The 24,348-nt window shown below is 39.5% G+C and overlaps 2 protein-coding genes and 1 long non-coding RNA gene across 3 annotated transcripts in view; all 3 read left to right on the top strand.

The window, feature by feature from the left end:
• LOC148188727 (uncharacterized) overlaps nt 1-24,348 on the top strand; it is an 89,046-nt gene that overhangs the window by 60,187 nt on the left and 4,511 nt on the right. The gene's annotated exons all lie outside the window — the stretch shown is intronic.
• On the top strand, nt 4,742-8,670 carry hoxc12a (homeobox C12a). Its single transcript, XM_042492538.2, has 2 exons — nt 4,742-5,332; nt 6,551-8,670. Exons 1-2 carry the CDS (start codon nt 4,750-4,752, stop codon nt 6,787-6,789), a joined length of 822 nt encoding a protein of 273 aa, XP_042348472.1. The 5' UTR covers nt 4,742-4,749; the 3' UTR covers nt 6,790-8,670.
• On the top strand, nt 18,095-21,215 carry hoxc11a (homeobox C11a). The gene is made up of 2 exons (XM_042492120.2): nt 18,095-18,869; nt 20,186-21,215. The coding sequence occupies exons 1-2, from the start codon at nt 18,143-18,145 to the stop codon at nt 20,416-20,418; spliced, it is 960 nt and encodes a 319-aa protein (XP_042348054.1). The 5' UTR covers nt 18,095-18,142; the 3' UTR covers nt 20,419-21,215.

Genomic DNA, 24,348 nt, shown 5'->3' with positions numbered 1-24,348 from the left:
TTCTTTAAAGTAAAGGGCGCGCAGTGGTGATTAATGTTAGAGAAAAAAATATGCCTGCTTAAAATACAATTTGTATAAATTAACTCATTATGTTAAATATGACCAAAAAAAACATTTTGTTGAAGTTGTCTATCGGTTGGTGTTAAATGTATGAGAACGGATTTGCCACATAACTATCTCAAACAGCCTAATGTAACAAAACTGGCAGAGTACGCAAATTATTTGTTAGTTTAAGCCAAGGGACATTTTTTTTCTTTCAAATGTACACGAATATTTAAATTTAAAATGTCTTTAGAAATAATTCATTTTACAATGCATAAATATAGAAATACTCGCATATTTAAAACAGTTTTACATACAATTGTAGAAGAAACTCTGAAATTCTATTTAAAGAAATATACACAATTTCGTGGAAGTTAATTTTTTACTAGTTTAACTTGTTACTTAAAGTAAGCTCAATCAAATAAGATACACGCCCGGGATTAACATTTATTATGTCGAACAAAGACAGACCCAGAGCAAACTTACTAAAACCAGACAGCAACTTTTCAAACAAAAAACAGAATAAACAAAACTAAAATCTTTAAGACGCTTTGCACCTTCACCAGCCGCTGATTTTTCCCTTAAAATGTAAAAAGTATAAAAAGTTGCATAGCTTTTGGTTGTGTGAGAAGGCACCAAAGCTGCAGGCCGCTGTCAGCCAGACACATGAGACAGGGGGCTGATAACCTCTGGTGGTGACCAGAGGAAAATATCAGGAAGTGTTGCAACTGTCTCTCATTTAGGGAGACTTTATTTGTAGTAAACCGAATATGTTTATTCATTGCTATGACTTGTTTTGGCTGAGTATAGGTAGTTTTTAATTGCGTTTGACAGTATTTTTGAAATATGGAGGTGACAAATATTATTTTCATGCAGATTTTTTTCTGTTAAAAGTTCAAGGCCTGCTGATAGTGAATGGAACAACACATACAGAAGTTACAGCTGAACATATGCGAGTATAGGACTTGTCTAATGTTTTGTCCTGCGTTTGTTGTGTACGTTTAATTTTGCATTAATGCAATTAATGCACGGTTTTGTGATTTGATGGGTCTTCCCTTGAAATATATCCGAGGAGTTGGAAATAGCATGTCGGATGAGTATTAGATGACGTGAATTGAATAATTTTGACGTTCACTTGAATGGTCTTTATGAATTTATTTTTCTTTGAGGTATTTGCATAATATACGATATAATGCGGCTAATACATTCTACACAATTGACAACACTGTTGTTTGAAAAGTCGCATTGTGTTAAAGCGATGTAATATTTGTATCCAGTCTGACTGACGACGTGAGCCAGGTTTGATTTGAGTATACATAATTTATTTATCATGAATACATGGTCATAGTAGATGAGCAGTTTGCATTTGATTATTTGATTTTCCTGATCACATATTACACACACACACACACACACACACACACACACACACACACACACACACACACACACACACACACACACACACACACACACACAAAAATAAAATAAAATATAACATATCCTTATGTTATCTTATACAATTTGGCAGTTTATAGTATGACAACTTTATACAAAGTGACAGTCAAGTTCAAATGTTTGTATCTATCAGATGAGGCAATGGCTTTACTTTAAATGCTAGTTTGCAATGTTTAATTTGCATATATCTACAAAAAAATCGCACATATGGAATAGCTATTCATGTGTTATATTTTTATAGAGACTTTGAAATTCAAATTATTATTATTGTTTCCAGATGGATGTGGGGTATCCCCAACAAACATTTTGAAGTAATTGAATAATAGAATGCATGGGGTTTTGGGTTTTTTTTGGGTTGTTTTTTTTTTTTGTTTGTTTGTTTTTTTTTTGTTTTTTTTTTAATGAGCTCAGAGATGTAGCAAACCCGCCTGAAGTATCGTCTGTTGTAAACAAATGAAAAAGATCAGCCAACGCTTTCAACTCAAACGTTAGCACTGTTGTGGGCTCTTAAGGCTTCCCTTGGTGGTTTGTTTTCCTTGAAGGAAGCTTTAAAAGGGTTGCACAAGGCTATAACTGTGGCAACCTGCCCGCAGAGAATCAAAGAGAGAAAAAGGGAAGAAAAGCCCTTTGTTTAGACTATTGCCCTGTCTGGACAGGACCAGTGAATTCCAGGAGGGTAATTTCAATATCGAGCAGACAGTGTACTAGACAGTGACCTTGACAGTGCTATATGCTCCGTTTACCAAGTTCTTTTTAAAAGCAGATTCTAGTTTTCCTTAATGAGAGAACAAGGCCTGAAGCTCATGGTCACACATGACATCATCGCAGAGTTTAAGATGCGCTGAACAGACGATCAGTTGTTTGAATGTGAAATGCGGATCTGGAGCACTGGGATCGGAGGCGTGGAGAGGCGAGGCAAAGAGGCGAAACACATGGCCTCTTTTCTCCGAGGTAAAGTGGCGATTTAAGCCTATATACGTTACTCACTGGATGACCATCCGGGCCATTTTGTTGTAAACGTCACACTGCACTGTTTTGCTTTTGGTTGCTGTTATAATAACACGAGGAGTGATACCAAGACACCCCATTGCTCCTCATAAGAGTAAGGCACAAGATATTATATTGGATTGATGTTGTGCTGCATTGCGAGACTCACTAACTAGATGCAAGAATGTGCATGCAATGAGTCCAGGGGACAGGATGACACCGTAACGGATCCCTGAGAGCTTCTCCAGTTTAAACATTTGATATTTGTCTTTCTATTTAAGGCTAGGGCCCTGTGCCTTTGCGTTAGATAGGATACATGGTCACAAGTGACGGATGCAGCTATCAAATATCGACTGACTTGCAAATCGTTCCCCAAACCAATGTTTAAATGAATGCTGATGTTCTCACATAACACTTCATTGGCAAATTTGAAGCACGCAGCCAGCAGCAATCTGCACGCATGTGCAAGCTGCTGCAACCCTGCACATTTTTGTTAATCCCTTCATAATATCAATAATTAATTAATTTAATCAGATTGTTTATTTTTATTATTTGGACTCATATTAATTTATTTCCAGGGTGCCATATTATAGAACATGATGGGGTGCTTTTTAAATCCGTGAAATGGCTATCGGTGCATGTTGGAATATATTCACATTATTTTTATGACTTGGGCTCTTAGCCCTCACTTTAAGGTATCGCAGCATAAAATGCTGTTTATTTTGTTTTATTGATTCTAATTTCTGTTAATTTTATTTATTTAAATGGAGTATTTGAGTTCAATATCAAGTTCAAGCCACCATGAGTCTGCGTCTGAACTTGAGTGGATTGACGGCGACGTACTTGCGCTTGGTTATATTTAGGAGTCCCTGTCATTGATGACTCAAACTTTTTGTCCTTGACGTAGTCAGACTTTTTTTAAAATATTTTTAATTGCCATAATTGAGACATAAGCAGCTCCCTGATGCTGAGTTATGAAAACTTTTGAGATCCATAAATTGATTTTGTCTCCCTTACATGTAGAGAGTTGGGGGGCGGTGGTAAATTATGAATTTATAAAGGGAAAGAGGGATTGGCAAAATAGTTGCTGGACTGATATAACATAATATAGAAAGCTGTAAAGTCTTTCTAGATTTATTTTTCAATTAATGAGGAGTCTGGAGCCGAAAGGGGAATTGCAAAAGGCAAGGGTCAGTCATAAGAATATGTTGAAGGATGATAGTTGTGCACAAAGACCACATTAGAAATTCTTGTGCCAGCTGTTCAGAATGCCTGAATCTTGTGCACACAAAGTTTTCTGCAGAAAAAAAGTGCATTATGCTGGAGTGTCTTGAAAGTTTTTTTGTTGTTAAAAAGTTGGGTTTTTTTAAAAAATGTATTTATTTATTAGAACAGAGGCATGACTACAGTATTGTATATCACATATTTGCTCAGTGTCTTCAGAGCTGCATCCACAAATCAACTAATTAGCGAGATATAAAGCAGAGAGACTCTCGGCTGATTGAATCAGTTAAGTGCCCTCTGATATCTTGTAAAATTCATATAAAAGAATTGTGAGAGGTATAACAATCCCACCAGAGTTTGGCTGTGAACGTTTATTGGAGGTATCTGTTAAAGTTGTTCATGTGAGGTGTACTAGGGAATATTATGTGAAATATACCCTCTTAAAGTAACCTTGTAGAATATCGTCCTCTTTTACAGAGCCAGTGGCTTCAACCTGCTGACCCTGTTACTGTAAATATGAGTAGAGTGCGGCAATGAGCATCAGTCTTTTCTTAAAACAAGCTTGTAAAATTGGGACATCACAGCTTTATGTGACATAGAATTCAACCATAATTTGCTAGAAAACAAGATGTCATATGCGCCCTCTCCTTCAAGAAAAAATAGTTTTCATAAGAAATAGCATTTTAAAAACTTTTGCCAGCTTATAAAGATATTAAACGAGGCCATGGACAGTTCCACGAGTGTAAAAGGAGAAGCAGCCAGGGCTCCTTTTGGACTCAGCATGACTCAAGTGAAGAAAAACAAGATTCTACATTTTTAATAAAAGGTTTATAGTATTTTTAAAAAGCATATAAACCTCTATAATACAGAAGTTAATGTTTTGTTTTGTCTGAGATGGACCGAGTGGGTGGTACCATGTGTAACAGAAGTTAGCCTGGACACGTGGTTCGGGAATGACCAATCAGGTGCCCCTCCAGGTTTAACTATGTTAAATGTCAGATTGCAATAAACTAGAAGCTGTTGGTCGGGCCCGCGGAAATGGGCGAGCATAATCTTCTTAATCCAGGGTTTGTGGGACCTTTGGTAAACATCCACACTGGAGACACATTTTACTTTCCGAATTTTAGAGCCTCAGGGGGACAACTGGCGGGGCTACCGTCGCTCTCCTACCCGAGAAGGGACAATGTTTGCTCCCTCCCGTGGAATCCTTCGGAGCCGTGCAATGGATACTCTCAATCCTACTTTAGCAGCCCCGTGTCTATTAACCCTTCTTTCAATCGGTCGTGTGAAATCAGCAGACCAGAAGAGGGTAAATGTTATTATAACAACGGGAACAGAGAGACCTGTTCAGGTGGCAGCAGCCTCAAGCGAGAGGATAGGGCGAGAGACACATCATCATTAACATCTGACCACGGGATGCACAGTGGAATTGGCAGCACAGCCGCCTTCTCCAAATATGATTATGGGACCGAGCAACTAACGCAAGACCCGCCATCCTGTCAGTCAATGGAGTCCGACTCCAGCTCCTCTCTGCTCAACGAGGGAAGCAAGCCTCCATCCAGCGACACACAGACCCTGGTGTCACCGGGAAGCCATTCAAGCAACATAGCCGCAGGCGGAGGTGGGTGATTTTTTTTTAAACCACTATTATTATAAACGCACGTTCACATTATTTATAAGAGACCTGCACGTTGCGTACTCTTGCGGTATTACATCGTCATTAGAGCTCGTTATCTTGATGCACAACTTGCAGCCCAGATCAGCCTGCAGGGCACTTGCGTGGTGAGCAAACGCCGCTAGGGGTTGCCCTAAAATGCCTCACGCACCATGTGGTTGTGTACAGTTACAGATAACCCCAGCGAACCATATTGCCCACCAGCTTTTGAATAAATGATCAGTCGTTGCATCTCCACACCTTAAACTGCAAACAAACCTGTAATTCAGATATGTAAATGCTTTAGTGTATTGTTACACTTTGTGCAAACAAATTAGCGCAGTGATTTAAAGAGGTGAGGCGCTTTGGTTGACTGCATTGAATAGAGAGAGTTTTCTTTTTAATGACTCGTAAACAGAATTAATATCTGTCGCTGTGTACTCAAGAGTCATTTAATATGCTCTGAAACTCGCAAATAAGTAGGGGTATTTGCAAGCACGGCTTAATTATCACGTTAATGCTACTTTAACTGCGACAATAAAACTTCCTGTGACACAAACCGCTGTATACTGGTGGTCTCTATAGAGGGGGGATAAAAAAAATACAAAAAATACAAATGATTTTTTAAAAAAATACACAAAATTTGGCACCTTCTGGTGGCCCTGAGATTGAATTTGAGATGTTCAGGCAGAGACCAAAACAAATCCGGTTTGGCTGTGTGTGTGTGTGTGTGTGTGTGTGTGTGTGTATGTGTGTGTGTGTGTGTGTGTGTGTGTGTGTGTGTGTGTGTGTGTGTGTGTGTGTGTGTGTGTGTGTGTGTGTGTGTGTGTAGGAAGTGACAGCTTCCAGAGTCGTCAGTTCTCTGAATCTCTACATCTGGGATGTTTTACAAAACATTCTCTCTAGATTTGCATTTACGCGACAGCAGACATCTTTAGATGTATTTTATCTTTATAATGCAATTACTTGTAGATAGATAGAATTCTGTGCTTGCCCCCCAGCTTACTGCTCACATGAATGTTAAATTCACCCAGCCCACAGTAAGGCAATTACCCAAGCTTCCCGTGGACAACTGACGCCCCTGTAGGCTCCTCATAACCTTGGAGGTGACCGTGATTTTGCAACTGTGGTGACTAATCCGCTGTATGCCCCCCTCCTCCTCCTTCCTCCCTCTCCCCCCACCAGGTGCCCCGTGGTACCCGATGCACACTCGGACCAGAAAGAAGCGTAAACCGTATTCCAAACTTCAGCTGGCTGAGTTAGAAGGTGAATTCATGCTGAATGAGTTCATCACCAGGCAGCGGCGGAGGGAGCTCTCCGACCGTCTGAACCTCAGCGACCAACAAGTGAAGATCTGGTTCCAGAACCGCAGGATGAAGAAGAAGAGACTCATGCTGAGGGAGCAAGCCTTGGCCTACTTTTAGAGATGCGGCAGAAGGTGAATCGATAGGCAGTAAAAAAGCCAAGCCTTCTACGCTCCCTTAGGTCTTATTTCAATGCATGCACTCATCTATCCATCTTTTACATTGCAGGCAATTATTACAATATTTTAGGATATTTTTTCTCTCTCTCAAAGGTGCGGGCTAACACACGCCCAAAAACATGCCACTATCTGGCATTCAAAGTCTACATGTCAGTAAGACTGCCTTCATGTTTGGTATAATCGCACAATAAGCTGTGAGAATGTGTTTTTCTGTGTAAAAAATGAGTTATCAAAGCTCACTTGAGGATGACACATGATGACATCTTTTATTTTGTTCCAGTTGTAGTCAAAATAAGGAGGGAGCGGGGGCACGTGATAAAATCTCAAAAATAGGCCTAAAATAGCAGAGAAGCCAGAAAGACAGACTGGAGCCGCATCCGCGCAATAATTTCTCGGAGGTTGCAAACTGTTAAGGAAGAAATCTCCCTCCCGGTTGATTAATACTTCTGCCGCCATAATTTGTTTGGTAGGAGCAACATCATCCTTGTCTCCTTTGCATAGTTTTCGCCACGCTTTGTGGGCACGTTCACGGTCACGGGCAGGAAGTCTGTGAGTCTGCATGAGGAGAGGGAGGACTTAAACCGCAACGTAATCCATATTGTTATCTTTATGACTGCGCATTGAAAAATTGCCATGACTTCGCTCATGTGCTAACACGTTTTTAAAGATACCTTTTTTTTTTTTTTTTTTTTTTAAAAAAAAAAAAAAACTTTTATTACCTTTCAACTTGTCTTAACAACAACCACAGAATCCTGCATGGGTTGCGTTTCTTTAGTTAAGTGAGATCACCGTCTGAATACGGTTTTGAGCTGCTATTAAATGTCCACGTCCAGATTGTGCCCGTTAAAAAATAGTATATTCTACAATAAACCCACCAAGACCTGTAATGGAAATATTCACCAATATAAGAACATTTTTTTAGGCCAACTTGGTTAAAAAAAGGAGGCGCCTAAAGTTGCAACTGGGAGTGGAAATAACTCTTTAGGCCTAAAAAGAGCATTTGTGAAACCTGGTGCTTATAATGAAAATAAATATGTATAAGTTTAGAAAAAGTTAATCATAGGCCTACGTGTGTGCTCCCTTAATTCGGAGCGAATGCAGTGCATCATCTGTCATGTATAAGCTATAGCAGTGAAATGTATTTGCAGCATGTTATTGATGTGAAATAGCTAGAAGTCATGTTCTGCGGGCCACTTTTTCTCTAAGGGACTTTTTATACATTTTTTTCTCTGAACAAATCAAAAGCAAAACACAACCTTAAACATTTTTGACACAAAGGTCTACAAAGAATGTATTATTATTATTATTATTATTATTATTATTATTATTATTATTATTATAAGGACGGACGGAGGGCCTATTAGGCCTGTTAAATGTACTTGCTCCTTGCAACGTGCTCAGTGTTGTCCCTTCCTTACCTTGTACTCGTGTATAACTTTGTAAAATGAAATTACATGTTACTATTTGCATCCTGTTTGAGGATCCCTTATCGCTATGTAATAGTGCGTTATGTTATTGATCGTCTTGTACAATATGGCATTCCATATTTCCCATGCCTATTAGTGGTTGTGAGGGTTGTAGGCCTATGATATCATACTGCCAAGAATGGATATAAAGAAATGGTATGCAACAAGTTTTACCATCCATGACATTTAAAGAAACCCTGTTTCAGTGTTATAGTTGTTTGTTATCGTCCTTTTACTTTGTCCCTCATTGCATTCCCTTCTTTGCGCTTGTAAGGATTGCTACGTTGTCTTGTAAAAGTAATACTGATATGAATGTATATGCGTAAGGTCTTCAATAAACAGAATATTGAAACGCTTATTGGTCAGTCTGTCTGTAGGTTACCTCTCTGAAATGCTGTGCTTTAAAATCAGCTATTTCTGACTGGTGGGATTGTTTTATTAGACGTGACCTCTAACAGTTTAAAAATTAGATGTGGCAGTGAAATGAACATTATTGGGACATTTGGAAGTATTTCAGAGGGTGTTTTGTTGGCACATAATTGTACATGCTGTGAACTATAATCAATAGGAGCCCACACAGGTTGGGCTTGTTTTATTATTGCCGTTCAGATGCAAAGGTTCACTATAGGTATGACAGTTTTCCATGCAAAATGGCGACCTATATGCTGAACCACATCTTGCATTGAATACTATTCCTGTTTTATTGCAGTGTGGAGCACTATAACACCTATATAACAACTAAGCCAAAAAGCCGCTTTTACATTTTTGCCTGTGGTTTCTCTTGAAGTTCGACCTAATCAATGTCACCGGTATGCTACAAGCCTATAACGGCGCAGCTAAACACGCAATGGCTCTGTAAAGTATAATAGGGTTACACCCCAGTGCTCCATATACTCCAGCCTCTTGGACTGACTGTGCATTCTGCATCTTCTGCTTTGCATTAGAGATTTAAATGCATGATAATTGCTTATCAAATCATGGTTTATGAACACATGCAGACAGATCAGATAGATATGCTTTCTACAACCGACACAGCCGGTTGTATAAAAAACCCATATCTGAAATCCTCAAAGCCCTCCCTACTGGCAAAGAAGTGTAAAGCAATGTAGGGCCGTTCAGTGTTTTCCTATCAGCTAACTAAACAAGCATTAATGCGTTTGTCACCAACAGCTTCCAGTCTCAGTCATTTGAAGTAGGCCCACTGGATACTGGTGTGCTGTCACAATGTTGAGATCAGATGTTGGCTTTTCAGTGAACTGTGAACGGCTGCTGCTGCAGACCGGCCTTCCTGCGTTAGTCTGTCCATGATAACAAAACACAAATACACACAAGTCAGGTGACATGAGCTCTTAACTTCACACAGTCCTTGTAGGGTGTTTCTTTAGCACAGGTATGTCCGTTTATCAATGAAGATATATTTAATATTCAGTGTTATTACGATGACTCATATTTGAGCAGATGTAAGTGTTTCTTCAATACGAAAGTATTCTTTTTCATTGTAGCTATACTGTAATGATGCTGACAGAAACCTCTCATATGGGTAGCTGTTTACCTTGCAACAAACCTCCACCTTTCACAAACAGCAACAAATACCACCCTTATGTATCCGTAAACATAATGCAGAATAGTTCAGTGTGTACAGTGCATGTACGGAATGAATGTGAGAGCTGTTATGTCCGTCGCGCTGGACGCGCTGCTATTCGATCGGGTACAATGCGTCAGTTTGCAGATATCAAAAATAATATTTACAATATGTTGATAGCGTCTGTAAATATTAAAACATCATGTAAATAATGCAATATGTTTATGAATATACAATATATGTCAAGTCAAAATGAGACGAGATGTAGGCCTAAGTATATGGCATCCCCTGGTTTTATGTTTTGGAAAAAATGCTCTCCATGCACATTTACGCATCTGATTAAAGGTGGTTTGATGAGCTATACCAATCAAATGCCTACCGGGAATTTGAACATTGATATCACTGTAAATACTTTCATCTGAATTTGAATTGTTTCTTCCATATAATGTGAGAAATGCATGCGTAATTTTGGTACGCAACCTTTTACGCATTAAAGACAAGCGCCTTGCCCGTATATGTTTTAATCCAAGGAATACACAGCGCATTAGTTTCCAGGTAGCGCCAGGCTGATGCAAAGCATAAGTGTACAAAATATTTTGGCTATATGATAATAACAAAGACTATGAAATAATACTGAGATCTTAAATTGTGTGTATTGAATTTGATCATCCACAGGGCATCATTCATAACAACTCCAATCTTTTTTGCCTATCAAACGCGCTGTTAACCATAAAAGGAGATAAAAACTAGTGTCTTATGTTTGTGTGTTGCCTTGTTAAATGGGTTAGAGGAGAATAATAGATGCAAAATGCACCATGACACTCCTGACTATCTCGCAGCACCTCAGCCGTAATGTGTAAAAGAAATCTTCAAGGTCAGTTGTTACAAATAATGTCTGAAAACCGCAAACGGATACAGGAACCCTTGTCAATGTATGCGCTGATGGAATTCAAACGTCAACAAGTGCAATAACTTAATTAGGTTCAATTATTTATATTTCAAGTTTTACACGCTTTGTGCTTGTAAAAATGCCCAAATGGAACAGAGCGAGAGAGAATAGATATTAACCAGGATGCATGATTTTTTTATATAGATATAATAGATTAGCGCTCTGTTAAATGAGAAAAACGTAAACTTAAATTCACAGCAGCGACAATTTGCATAATGTATTAATACAAATGTGTTTTGACAGCTAGAAAATTGGTGTAAGCACCCAAACAGCCCACAACATTGAGCACAGCGTGAATCGCCTTTGCTACCAAAATTAAATGATGCAAACAGCGCTTTGTGCTTTTACAGGCCAGTTAGGTGATTCCTGTGTAAAACGGTGGGATTATTTGGGCTGAATAACACGGCGGTCTAATCTTTGAACGTTGCCAAACGGATATCTGAACATGTACTCTTAACTTGAACTTCAAACCAGACTTTTCTGCTGATGTAACACTTGGCTTTTCAATTTATACTTTTTCTTCGGGTTTTCCCGGTCTTTATTTTGCTTTAGCTTGTGACAATCTTGTGCTGGAAACCTTTTTAAGAGCTTTCACATCCGACAAACCACGAAACATTGGACTGCGTCTTGATCTGCTTCTTCAAAGTTAAAATTAATCACAGCATGACGGATAATATTAGTTTTCACTTGTTTGCCTTTTGTGTTTGTGTCTAATGATTATACATAGTATTTTTCACGTTATACATGATACAGAAGGGAATTAAAATAACCTCAAAAGAAACCAATGCGGACAACCTCAAAATATTTGGATTCTAAAACAGGATGAAATCTCAGTTGGCTTTGCAGGTCTTTACTATTGGTCTTTCACTGCTCTTGAGCACTTTTGACTTTGAGACTGGCTAAATCTGTTTATGGCGGCCCTGTCTCAGCGTCCCAAAGGTCAGTGAGCTTCACAGTGCCCTTCGCAGAGAACTTGTGTGGCATGTGGTCTACGTCCCCCGCCACCCCTCTGCCGTTTATGGTACGAGGCTGGCTAGAGAAATAGAAAGCAATGTTATTCCTACTAAAGTGTGTGCTGGGGGTGTGTGGACGTGCGTGAGAGTGCGGCGTGAGCGTGTGTGTTTTGAAGGAGAGTGTTAATGCTATAGAGAAAGAGAGGGGAATGCGTAGCATCAAAGATCCATATCGTTTCACTCCTTTCAGAACTGCTATTTATTGATTTTGACATGATTTGAAATGAGTTCTCTATGAGGTCCATTTTTCTGAAATGTACTATCTTATCAATTTGTTTTTCAATAGCATCGCACGTCAAACAACCTCTTAATACGGGGTGTGAAGGTTTAATTGCTGCCTTGGAAGAGCCGGATTCCTTTTAGACCAGTTGTCCCTGATGGAAAGAGAGGGGGAAAAATAGAATTGATTACAACCTGATTGATGTCGCAATTGAAAATTAGTAGTGTTTTTTTTTAAAAAAAAATTCTTGTTTAGCGTGCTGAAGCATCATTGCTATTTTACTGTTGGTATATTTGATATCATGTGACAGGACAGTAATAATGTCAAAAAAATGCGTATGGCATCCGTCGGCGCCTGAATCAGTAGTGTGCTCAGTAATGATTGCACAGTATTATTTGATTTCAGTTTTTAAAGCAGATTTTCAACATTTTGAATAAATAGCTTCTTTTCTTTTTTCTGCTGCCTATACATTCTTCTTTCACATGTAGTATTTTGGAGGTGGGCTATCCTCTTCAGGTCGACGCTGAAGGTCAAGTATGCAGCAAAGAGCTGCACAACTGGCGGTGCCTGCTTAAAGCTCTGACATTTTTATACAAGATGGACAATTCTGTATGTCCTGTGTCACATGTTAAAATTTGTAGTGCACATGCAGTGTAGTGTGGACTTTAAAAAAAAAAAAGAATATCAATATTTTTATGTGCAGTATGTGTTTAAAGGTCTGGCTCTGAGGAAGAGTTTGGAAAATCTTTAGCTCAGACGGCAAAGCAAACAGTAGGACTAAGTGTTTGAGCAGGCATTTCAACGATATCTGAGTCGGTAGCGCAAAGCTCAGAGCTTCTATTTTGGGTCCACACTCTAAAGCGCTCATGTGCAAGGCCAAAATAATGCATTTTGACCCTACAGTGCATAAAGAAGTAATAATTATGCGCTTCGTCTCCAATGAAATAAATAGTGTAAATACAAGCTGCATCGCACTGATTGGAGATACAATGACAAATATATGTTATGCAATTATAGGCACTTACTCCATTCGTCACCCGATTGCCCTTTTGCAGGCGCATACCCAATATTTGGCCTAAACTAACAAGATCTGACGAAATTAAAATAAATAAATAAATAAAAAAACACCATGTGTCTAACGTCTGACAAAATATTTGACTATAATAACTGCACTTAAGTCAGTTATGGCAAAAATGCAATCTCTCGTACTGTTATAGAATTTTGTAAGTGCCACCACACTAAGTACATTATGTATAAATCAACGAATTCTAACACAAACCATTGCGTAATGGTTCGCAGGTCGTGCGTAATTTTGTGCCGTTTTGTGCGTAATTTCTGAAAACGGTTTAATTAGGACAGTTAGTCATCCCTGAATTGTTTTCTAACACTGGGAATATTATCCCCGCTGATTTTAAAAGGTGAGCCAGATATTTTAGAAAATTAACTGTGCAGATAATAGACGTGTAATACTGCGCCCAAAAATATCTTATGGAGTATATCGGCATGTGACAGGCCATAGCCTCAAGCACATTCTGCAAATAAATGCTCTTTGTTTTGACTTTTGTATACTGATATTAACCGTGAAAGCAAGAGCCCCTCTAGCAAAAAAATACCAAACAAAGGCATACTTCTATAATATGTTCAGAGACAGATACAATACCGTGTTTGGTTTCCATGTTTTTCCAGGCCATCTAAATAGGTGCTGGAGCCAGCAGTCACTATTGGGCGATTTCTTGAGATGTGAAATCATTTAATACTTCTAATAAAAAAGTTAACACATTGTTGTGAAAGCTTTATGTCCTAGTGGTTGAAAGAGAAATACACTCTGGAGATTGCTCTAAATGTAACAGCAACACACATCCTTATCTTGTAAGCTATTGTTGCTACCACAAACGCTTCACGCTAGGTGCATTCACTGAGACCTCAGTAAAAAAAGAAACAAGGCTCTTTAGTGTTGCTTGAAACTGTTCGCAGCTCATACAGCCAAGTTTAACTGCCCGACTTACATCCAATTAAACTTATCTAGGCCATGAGGGGACAGTAATATGATTACACAGGCTTCCCACATTTAGCCTTGACTTCAGCTAACTGTGCAGCAGTGTCTTAGTGAACAGCGCCTATTGTGTGTGTGTGTGTGTGTGTGTGTGTATGTGTGTGTGTGTGTGTGTGTTGTATCCTTTGGCACAGGATTTATTGACGCACAGCCAAAACACTCCGCAATATTTAGGAGCGCCATTTTTGAACTGAGAGTTGTTCTTAACAAGAGGTTGACACCTAGGTTAACCATTGTAATTATGGTGCTAGGTAGCAATACATAGCTTAAATTCCACAGACACAGTCATAAAGTTAGTGCTCCAACAGTGATATTTAAGCAAAGAATGGCATATGTTTACAACACCTCTTTTGAGCACTCAGCAGAACATTTTGGCTATTACTCAGAATAGTTGGGACATATATTTAAAACAGTGTTTATGTATTTGTCCTTATAAAACTGAATAAACAGGGGACTCGGATACAAACCCTTTTGCGTGCAAACTCTGCATACTCTCAGCCTGCTCATTTGGTGCAACCAAATCAAACTTTCCTGGGTCCTACTGCTAGCGGAATATCAGCTGCTCTGTGTGCACCCAGGGAGAAAATTAACACATGGTAAAACTTGTTTTTTGACTGATGTTCTGAGCGCACAAAGGCGAGAATAATCAGTGTTTAACCCCTCGGAAAGAGGATATTGATGGACACTGACTGATCGTGTCACATTATGACAAATGCCGCCAGGAGAAGTATTCCCTATTTGTTTAAATGCCTTAATTCCTTTTGTGGACAGTGTTGTCTTTTAAACTACACTTTGGCATTTTTCAGTGGTCTTGATAAGCAGCCCTTACTTTTGATTTTATTAGTGCATCACTTATTCATACGCTCACATTACTTATTTATACCGCGCTAATACGCATCATTGAAATGATTATGATGAGGAAATGATTTGACAATATTGTTTTGGACTGTCTGCCTCGCTTCTGTTATTGCCTGCTGAAAGAAAAGTTTGTAGTTTTTATTTATTGTTATGGGACAATTTTGATTCTACAGATTATATTATGATCAGGGTAATGTTGACATACGGATGCATTTTAAGAACCTTTATTATAGGCCAATTAGTACGGCGGCTTTTTAAGTTTTAAGGAATTCAACTTCAAATTCAAGCCTTGCGTTTTATCTTTTAAATCACACAATATACGAGATATTTCATACTGTTAAAATAGGAAATGACATTTTGATGTGCGAAGTATTATTATTATTATTGTTGTGCAACCGCAAAACACTGATTCTGCAGCATGTGGGGAGCATGTGTCCACACAGGCCAGGTCTTCCACAGGCCTGAGTGTTTATAAATATTTCCATTCGGTTGTTCATCTAAGAAAAATGACACCAGGGGCTGTTCGTTAAAGTTCACACATACACTTACATTCTTTGTTTGTTTGAGGTTTTTTTTTTTGTTTTTTTTGGGGGGGGGCTTTTTGTCTCAATCTCACTTTAGATATATTTGACTAAAATTTTTAGCCTTACGAAAAAGTAAAAACACGGAATTTGAGGCTTTTATTCCGTTACTCCTGGTCTAAATGGCAGAATTTCTGAAATAGACACCCAAAACTAACTTGCAGAAGATGCGTCATGGTGTTCGGTGTGAAAATTCAGCGCTCTGGCGTTTTTTTTTAAGTTGCAGAATATCTAGTTGCTGAAATCCAAATTCCTCTCATTCTCAAGGTTTATGGTTTTCTATAGAACAAAGGGATTTAGCGTTACTACAGCCATTCGGAGTTTTATGGTGGACGTAGAGAGGATTTTAGTGGTCAAATTCAAGTGCTGTGTCTGGACAGCTGTCTGCTTTCTTTGTACTTGGATGCAGGATGCATCATGTGAGACAACCTTTTGTCTGCAGGGGTAGTAAACAAGCTAATGCCAATGCCACCTTTTCACAAATACGCCTGCAATGGACTTTTATTTCCAGTGCTGAGCTCTGATCATGTTGCTTGTTGTTGCCTTTGTTGTTTGAAATCATCAAAGACACAAACTTTGTTTTCCATCATTTTTAAACAACGCAGGTGTTCTATAAGTGATTGTAATACAACGATAGTGTTATTGGACCATTGGATAATAATTCAAAAGTCTATTGCAACATTTAGGAAGTAGCCTATAATCATAAACAATGGGCCATCATATTAATTTCACCTTGTGATAGTATCAGTTAGTCTATAAAGAGTCGAGGATGGCCCTCAACAGTATAATTAAAAGTTTACAATGACGCAGGAAAGAACACGCAGGCGCATCTTTTCTCCAAACCATTCATTTATTACATTTTATTTAAAAAATGTCCTGAGGAGATGTCTCTCTTTTTAACAGTCATGCACAGATAAATGTCGACATTCTGGTGGAAAATAAAATGATCACAGCAGCTTGGAACATCATCTGGGACTTATTTAATTTTAGAGAGAAACATCGGATAGATTCATGCAGCTTGGTCAATAGACAGTCTGAATGGCCTATAAGTCACCGTTTACAAGAGGACTAATTGTCGCTCTGCTTTGAAGCTTATAGACCAAAGCTACAACCCAAAACATTTAATTTGATCGACTAGTGACTCTAAGGACGCATAATATTCCAACATATCAATTTGAATATTTTTTCACAGTAAGAGGCTCACACATTGCGGTGATTTTCTGGGTTGTCAATAACCAACCACACACTGAATAATGCTGAATCCAGCACTTTGAGGGGAATAATTACGGTTTTTCAGAGTTTGTGTTTATGTCATCAAGGCGCATTTTTCCCACTGCAGGAGATGCGAGGTCCCAGGGCTTCACTGGTAGTAGTGCTCCAGGAACTCCAGGAACTTGGCTCTTGAATTGCGCAGTTGTCCTCCATGGACTCTGTCATGATCCAAAGTCAAAGGGAATAATGAGAGTGGGGCCGATTACTTTAGCTTGCACAGTCAACATGCATGCTGTGTATCCTGCATTGCCTAACCGTTGCTTCAACTTCATTTTACAACATGATTATAGCCGTCCACCGCTGGTCTGGTGTAGCGAGGTTTTTCATTTGGTCAAAGAAAGAGAGAGAGAGAAAAAAACAAACAAAAACAAGTAAAAGGAACGGCGAATTAATATGTTGCATTATTTTAAATAGATGGGCCCGGCTCATCGTCATATCTATTTAATACGCATATGTGCAGCAGACTCGTGTAGCCCCTATTAAAGAATAAAAAGAGATCAAAAAGTTACATCATCCTTCTGATCTGTTTATTCACATACCACAGTGTAAAAAATGTCCTGGGGAGTCTTGGAGATTTGGAGAATAAAAGAATGATTTGTTAAACCGTTTGTAAATTATGAAACGATGATTAGGCTCGTGGGATTGCATTTTAACGGGTATACGTCATATTAGGGCTTTATTCACAGCGACTGCTGATATTCTTCCGTAATGCAGATTGTGTGCTGTGTGTAACAGTGTCAGTGAGAATAATTTCCCTTTCTGTGATTAAGATATTTAAATTACCAGCAGTTCAGCAGCATGTGATATACATAGTGATTCTTATTTAATAATAATAATATATAATAGCCCTACATAAAAATATTAATAATAATATTCTTACCTTAAAATTCCATAACACTATGAAATGCATGTCAGTGAGTTCACTGCAGTTTGTGCTGTGCCTGTTTAAGGAGCTGTAGCTGTTTAGCTAGCCTACCAGCAGCCCATAAACATAAACACACACAGCACATATCTTTCTAATTGTCATAAGCCTGCAAACAGGAATCTGTTACTGGTTTTCTTAGTGCGCCTGTGGTGTTCGAAAGTAATTCGTTTGAACCTCCTCGATCTTACCTAAAGCCAACCACTCCTACACATCCAACTCTTCCAAATTGATATATGACAATATCTACTTTCGATCACGTGTCTGCGGGGCGACTTAGACGGATTGCGCGTCATCTCGCCTTCCCAAATTTTCCCCTTCTGCTGCAGCTCGTATCCAAAACATCTATCTATAGTACGGAGTACGAGAGAGAGAAAGATGTTTAACTCGGTGAATCTGGGCAACTTCTGCTCCCAGACGCGCAAAGACCGGACATCCGAGTTTGGGGACAGGACAGGCTGCGCGTCCAACATCTACCTCCCCAGCTGCACCTACTACGTCCCCGAGTTTTCTGCCGTCTCCTCGTTTCTTCCACAGGCCCCGTCCCGGCAAATCAGCTACCCTTATTCCACAAATCTGTCTCAAGTACAGCCGGTACGGGAAGTTTCATACGGCTTGGACCCTGCTAGTAAATGGCACCACAGAAGCAATTATGCATCGTGCTACTCGGGAGAGGATCTGGTGCATAGGGACTGTCTTCCACCATCCACCATGACAGAAATGCTTATGAAGAACGAGAGTGTGTACAGCCACCACCATCACCATCACACCCATCCGGGCTCCAATCACCCCTCCACAGGTTTTTACTCCGGCGTGGGGAAAAACAACGTCCTCCCGCAAGGTTTCGACCGCTTTTTTGAGACCGCATACTGCAGCAGCACGGACAATCAGTCAGACAATTGTTTACAAAAGGGCGAGGGGGGAAAGCTGGAAAGCGACTCCGAGCAGCAGCAGCAACAGCAGCAGCAACCCACAGCCACGGTACCCGGAGCCCCGGAGCAGGAAAAAGACCCAGAAGATGAGGAGGAACATACAAATTCAGGCTCGTGCACTTCTTCCTCTGCAACAACCAAGGACGGCACCGCCAACAAGAGCAGCCACTCGAGTAGGTATACCGACGCTGTAAAATGGGGGAAGGTTAAGGGGACTAGCCCGGTGTTTTGTCGGTCAGATTTTATGTGGAGTTTTATAAGCATTCAAAGGATTTTATTATAACCCTACAAAGCTCTTTCTTGCAACGAGAAGAATTTTTACGATGGGAAAGCGCTTTGAAAAAAAGGGGATGTTATACACAGACGCCTGTATGGTGAGAGTCTGTGAAATTTTTAAGAGAGAGCTATTGTGACAAATGTTAACTTTGATCATGAACTTGCGTTGGGCATTTTAAGGGATTTTCTCGTTGGGCTGTCGTGAGTAAAAACCAATTGGGCAGAACATTGCTTTTGGCGTCTTGTGAATTTTCTTTTAGCACTGGGTTTGCCCGCAAAAGACATGCTGCACAGAGTATTACACACTTTACGGTTAAAACCCGCTCCTCTCTGTATATAGTGGGATAGCTACCTTTCTAGCTATCTAATGGCAGATTAGAACCGTTTTCTCCGTTTTACAAGCAGGCAGTAAACGCATCACTGAGGGAGAATCGAGTGTTTTGCCTCGTCCATATATAAGGAGAATGCATAGCTCTGCAATTTCTGCTATTTCCTGAGTAGCCGCTAGAAAAAAAAGTCCAAATCCATTTCCCTTTGGAAGCCACCTCAAGTGACAATTTGCATACAAACTGGCATTACTGTTAACTCGAATAACCAGCTTGAGGTAAATTGACAGTTGTTTTAATAATACTTAATGGCTGTTATTGCAGATACACATTGCTTTTTAGCCTTGTGCATTGCATTAGCCCAGCCAGGCTGCAGATGCAAGCTAACTGCCCCGCTACCTCTCAGAAAACAATAAAAGAAAAAATCTATTTCCCCAGTCACCTGTTTGATGAGGAGTTATAGGGCCACAGAGGTGTGCAGGCCACTGCAAACTTGGGGCGATGCATTTCAACTCACTGCCAAAAGATTGTGTAAATTGTTAGTTTAGCTCCAGAGGAATGTGACGCATATAATGCGGCGAAATACTTTTGTTGTTGTATATTTATAACAGATAAACACGTACTTAGAGCATGTAAGTTGATATTATTTCCTCCAAGCGATTCGGATATTTAACACTCTTTATGGCCGGTTTATCTGATAGCCTTAGCCACTTTGCTTGATAAATGTTGACTGAAATGTTATCATTACTAATGCCACTAAAACGTGTTAGCATTTAGTGAGTCTAGTCACGATAAAGCCTATTTTTTGTCATTTTTTGGGTATATATTATTATTGTTAATTCTGATATTTTGCTATTTTATTTTAAATGTATTAATTTTTTCTCCAGGCACTCCTCGCACAAGGAAGAAGAGGTGTCCATATTCCAAGTTTCAGATTCGGGAGCTGGAGAGGGAATTCTTCTTTAACGTTTACATCAACAAAGAGAAAAGGCTTCAGTTGTCCCGAATGTTAAACCTCACCGACCGCCAGGTTAAAATTTGGTTTCAGAATAGAAGAATGAAAGAGAAGAAGTTGAGCAGAGATCGCCTGCAGTACTTCTCTGGAAACCCCCTATTGTGAGCAGGAGCAGAAAACAGTGTCACAGTCTTGGTCCGTGACATTAAGGCCTACTCTTAAGTCATTGAATTGTAATCGTGGGCATAACCATTTTCTAAAAAGGAGCCCATATCACCAACAGTGCAATGTTAAAGTGGACAGTGGGAGTAATAGGCCTGCATGGGATAAAGTCGCCATTTTCTTATTGCCCCACGGGCGGCGGTGAATTTCTAGCTGGTCCCCAGAAAGGCCTCCATGGTTAGAATAATCATTTATACCTATGCTGTTCTTGAATATGTCTCTATTTATCACAATTCTCCATTGTGTTTATTCTATTGTTCATATAGACATGTTTGTTGTTAAAATATCAAATGTAACAAACAGTTTGAATCCTTATTGCGCAGACAACTTTTAGCCCCCCCCATCCATCTGGTCTATGTATATAGCATATCATTATCTAATTATTTCTCGACCAGAGGATGAACCAGTTAAAGCAAATCTCCTGGCTACATTTTTTTTCCGCCATTGAGAACTGTGACGTCCAATCTGTGAGTGTATATCCCCCCCTGTACAGAGTAGCCTATGCAAATGTGCATTCGTGACTGTAAATAGGCGTATATGTTGAATTTCCTTTCCCCCATCCCTGCTGCTATTTTTCGGTACACTGCCCATACAACTTAAACAGCTTTAACGCCAACACTCGTTAAATTATTTGCTTCAAAAAAACATTTGGTGCTTTGGATTTTCAGAGAGGAGGAACAGATTGTTGGCCTGTGTATCATTAATATAATACCTATGAAATAAACAGAAACATATAGGCAAAAACCAAACGACTTTGTGCTTTTTGTGCAATCATTATCACAATTACCATGACTGATACCCAGCCGCAGTGTGTACTGCTTTTTCGGTCGTGAGTCAGAGCTTCTTTTTTTTCTTTTTTTTTTTGGAAAAAGCAGTAAATGTCTGTATCACCTCAAACTGTTGGCCTGCGTGCATAACATTAGCACACTTTAACTCGCGTTAATGGCTAGTTCACGATGACGCAAACATTTGCTGTGGTGGCGGTTGGGAAACTGAGGAATATTGTTGGCAGGCCTACACTTGTCAGATATTCGTCTATTTTAAGGTCTGAAAGATCATGTTTAAATTTTTAGCAAGCGTGTGAAACGAAGATAGATCCCCAGATCTTAGAAATGTAGAGAAAAAGCGTGGAATGATATCTTCTTTTAGTGCCCACTAAATGGAATCGCCACTCTTGTAGTCTAGACACTGCCATAAAGACAGAGGCACTAAATGGCTATTTTTTTCTCTTAATTGCACCGTCTGTTCGGGGGGAATGGCGTTCACTTCCGCAGTAAATAGTAAACAAGCAAGCCTGGATGTCCGAGGGGGAAAAAAACTTGCCAAGAGGTTTCGACATGAACTCGGTCTGTGTAGTCTGCAAACCCCAACCCCCTTTGCACACAACCGTCATGACCGCCATTCTTCTAATCTGAATATTGGAAAACTGCAGCACATCCACCTCTTCTAGCAGAGACATTTTCTTTGTGTAAGTTTAATTTTAAATTATTTTCTTTTAAATATATGGCCTGTGGAAAACATCGCTGATGGTTATGCGGGTTTGTCTCAGCCAAGCGCTTGAAATAATACTCTATTTGCCTGAGTTTACCCTAAACCCCAGTTTATATCAACACATCAGTTACGAATAAATAGTTGTTGACTAATTGGGCAATGTGTTAGGAGTTACAACAAGAGATAACAAGGGGAAAGGAAATCATTATTGGCATGTGTTTTTTTTCCCAAGTGTGTGCGCATGTGTAATTCGTATGTGCGTTCCCCCCCAACATATGCGCATGATGATTGCACGTGTGCATTAACTACAATTTATAATTAAATGTAGTCTTTGAACTTCAATAATGTCAAGGCCTTCACCTTTAACCCGCTGCAATAAAGTGGAATCAAGGAGCCCCTTTAGCCCGGAAATGTGTGCAGCAGCGGAATGAGCCAATGAGAGTGAGTGGGAACAGAAAATGGAATGTGTACAGAGACAACTTTGACCCCTCGCATTAAACTACAGCAGGTAACTTTGCCAGCTTTAGCACGCCCAGTAAATACACTTTATTGTCCTTGTAAAATGTATACGTTTTCACGCATGAGACGTTTTAAAACATGTTGGTATAAACTATATTTGTATTCTCTCAAGAAAGACAAAACACAACATGCTAGTGTGTGGCTGTCGCAGTGTGCCTTGTCGTAATGGGTGGTTCTGTGAGTGCAAACACCACGGGTTGTGCGTGCGTGCGTGGGTGTGTGAGTGTGTTAGACAGTCCATCCTTTGATTCTTGACTTTAGATGGGACTCTTGCTCAGGCTGTTGTGAGTGTATCAAAGAGGTTTTACAGTGTAGATATTGTATTGTATTGGTCTCTTCTGAGAGTTTACTCCATGTCATAGTCATTTTGGATGATGCTGGAATAACGGGCAGGGATTCAATCATTTAATTGTAAAGACAGACAAGAAAAAAGCGTGGAAAAAAATGGTTGTATTCACGTGATGCATGCTGTTTATGCGTGCATTAATGGATAGCTGTCAAGTTTCTCTCCGTGATTTGAGGTCAGGCTCTATCTGCATATGTCAGTGCAATATCAGGAAGGACAGGGGGCCGTTCTGACAAAAGAAAGGCGATGCACACAAGCGGAGATCAAGGCTATAGGAGCCCCTCTCTCGCCACACCCACCAACCTTGGCCCTGGGACGGTGACGTGGGTAATTTGTAGGTTTCTCCAATACACAACGTCACTAACGGGAGACAGGCTGCAGAGGCTCCTGCAAATGTTGTCTGTCAGCCACACGGGGGCCAGGAGTCTCCCGGCCTCTGCACTGTTTTGTTTCCTCAACGGGATCTTGGAAACGTTTCCTGAGATAGATGCCTTGGTGACTTCAGAGTAGTATTATTAGTCGTGGATACATCCTCTGCGTGATGCGTTGTGTGTGTGACAGCAGTGCAGTCCACTCAGCTGGAATGCAGCTCTGCCGTGTCTCATTCTGGCTTGTGCACTTGGGTGTTGTGGTGAAGGAAAATGGCGGTGTGTTTTATGTAGATGAGGGCGAGCCAGGAGGGAAACGGTATGGCCTGGTGCTATTAAAATGTAAAAGGAAAAATGGATTAATCCATCTCCATAAAATCTGAGGAATTGTTTTAAAGAATTGGTTGTGGGGCTTTTTTTCGATCTAATGCTGTAAACTATCAATAAGACTTTACCTTATTTTATTTTTGGAATATAACCAGGCTATAAACAAACAATATTTGCGTCTCGAGTCCAGAGTATACTGTGAATTAATATTGATAGTGATATTATTCCCATAGTTCTATAAACACATCTAAAATAGTGGGGAACATGAGGAATTAGTGCGTCCGTTTTAACTAAACGAAATAAAAACGAAATATATTTTTTGTTTGTTAGTAGAGTTAATAGCTTAGAAGATAAATATAAAAACAGTTTGACAATAAATAAATACTACACACACTATATATATATATATATATATATATATATATATATATATAAAGATAGATAGTTCCCAAAAATATACCTAATTATGGATTGCTTTTAAATTCTTTTTAAATAACTTTATTTATTTTAATTTTTTTTTATTGCGGATTCAGTTATAATTTATAAATTTGTATTGTGATTTTTAATTGTGAGGTAAATGGAGGATTATTTTTCCCTCTGCACATACTAATCAAGGGGTTATAGGCTATTGAATGGTTTTATACTACAGTGTACTACTCACATCTCAGCACCTATCCTGTTCTATAGGGCCATAAAACAGTTCGACGCTGTAAAACGAGCTCCTGCTATTGCTGCAACCAAATAACTCTCAAAATGCTCGAATCTACATTAGCGCATTTGTACGGCGCTATTTATTTATTGTTGCCACCGAGCTTAGTGTGA

This window comes from Plectropomus leopardus, chromosome 9, assembly GCF_026936395.1.
Source record: "Plectropomus leopardus strain MGB_pleo_1.0 chromosome 9, ASM2693639v1, whole genome shotgun sequence".
NCBI lineage: Eukaryota > Metazoa > Chordata > Actinopteri > Perciformes > Serranidae > Plectropomus > Plectropomus leopardus.
The sequence above is the reverse complement of the archived record's forward strand: the minus strand, read 5'-3'. Positions and strand labels throughout refer to the sequence as shown.

Bases quoted from the DNA above. Each gene is read 5' to 3' on its own strand.
- hoxc12a (XM_042492538.2), top strand. From the start codon at position 4,750: ATGGGCGAGCATAATCTTCTTAATCCAGGGTTTGTGGGACCTTTGGTA. The intron at 5,333-6,550 runs GTGGGTGATTTT...TCCCCCCACCAG, and splicing joins CAACATAGCCGCAGGCGGAG to GTGCCCCGTGGTACCCGATG.
- hoxc11a (XM_042492120.2), top strand. From the start codon at position 18,143: ATGTTTAACTCGGTGAATCTGGGCAACTTCTGCTCCCAGACGCGCAAA. The intron at 18,870-20,185 runs GTAGGTATACCG...TTTTTTCTCCAG, and splicing joins CAACAAGAGCAGCCACTCGA to GCACTCCTCGCACAAGGAAG.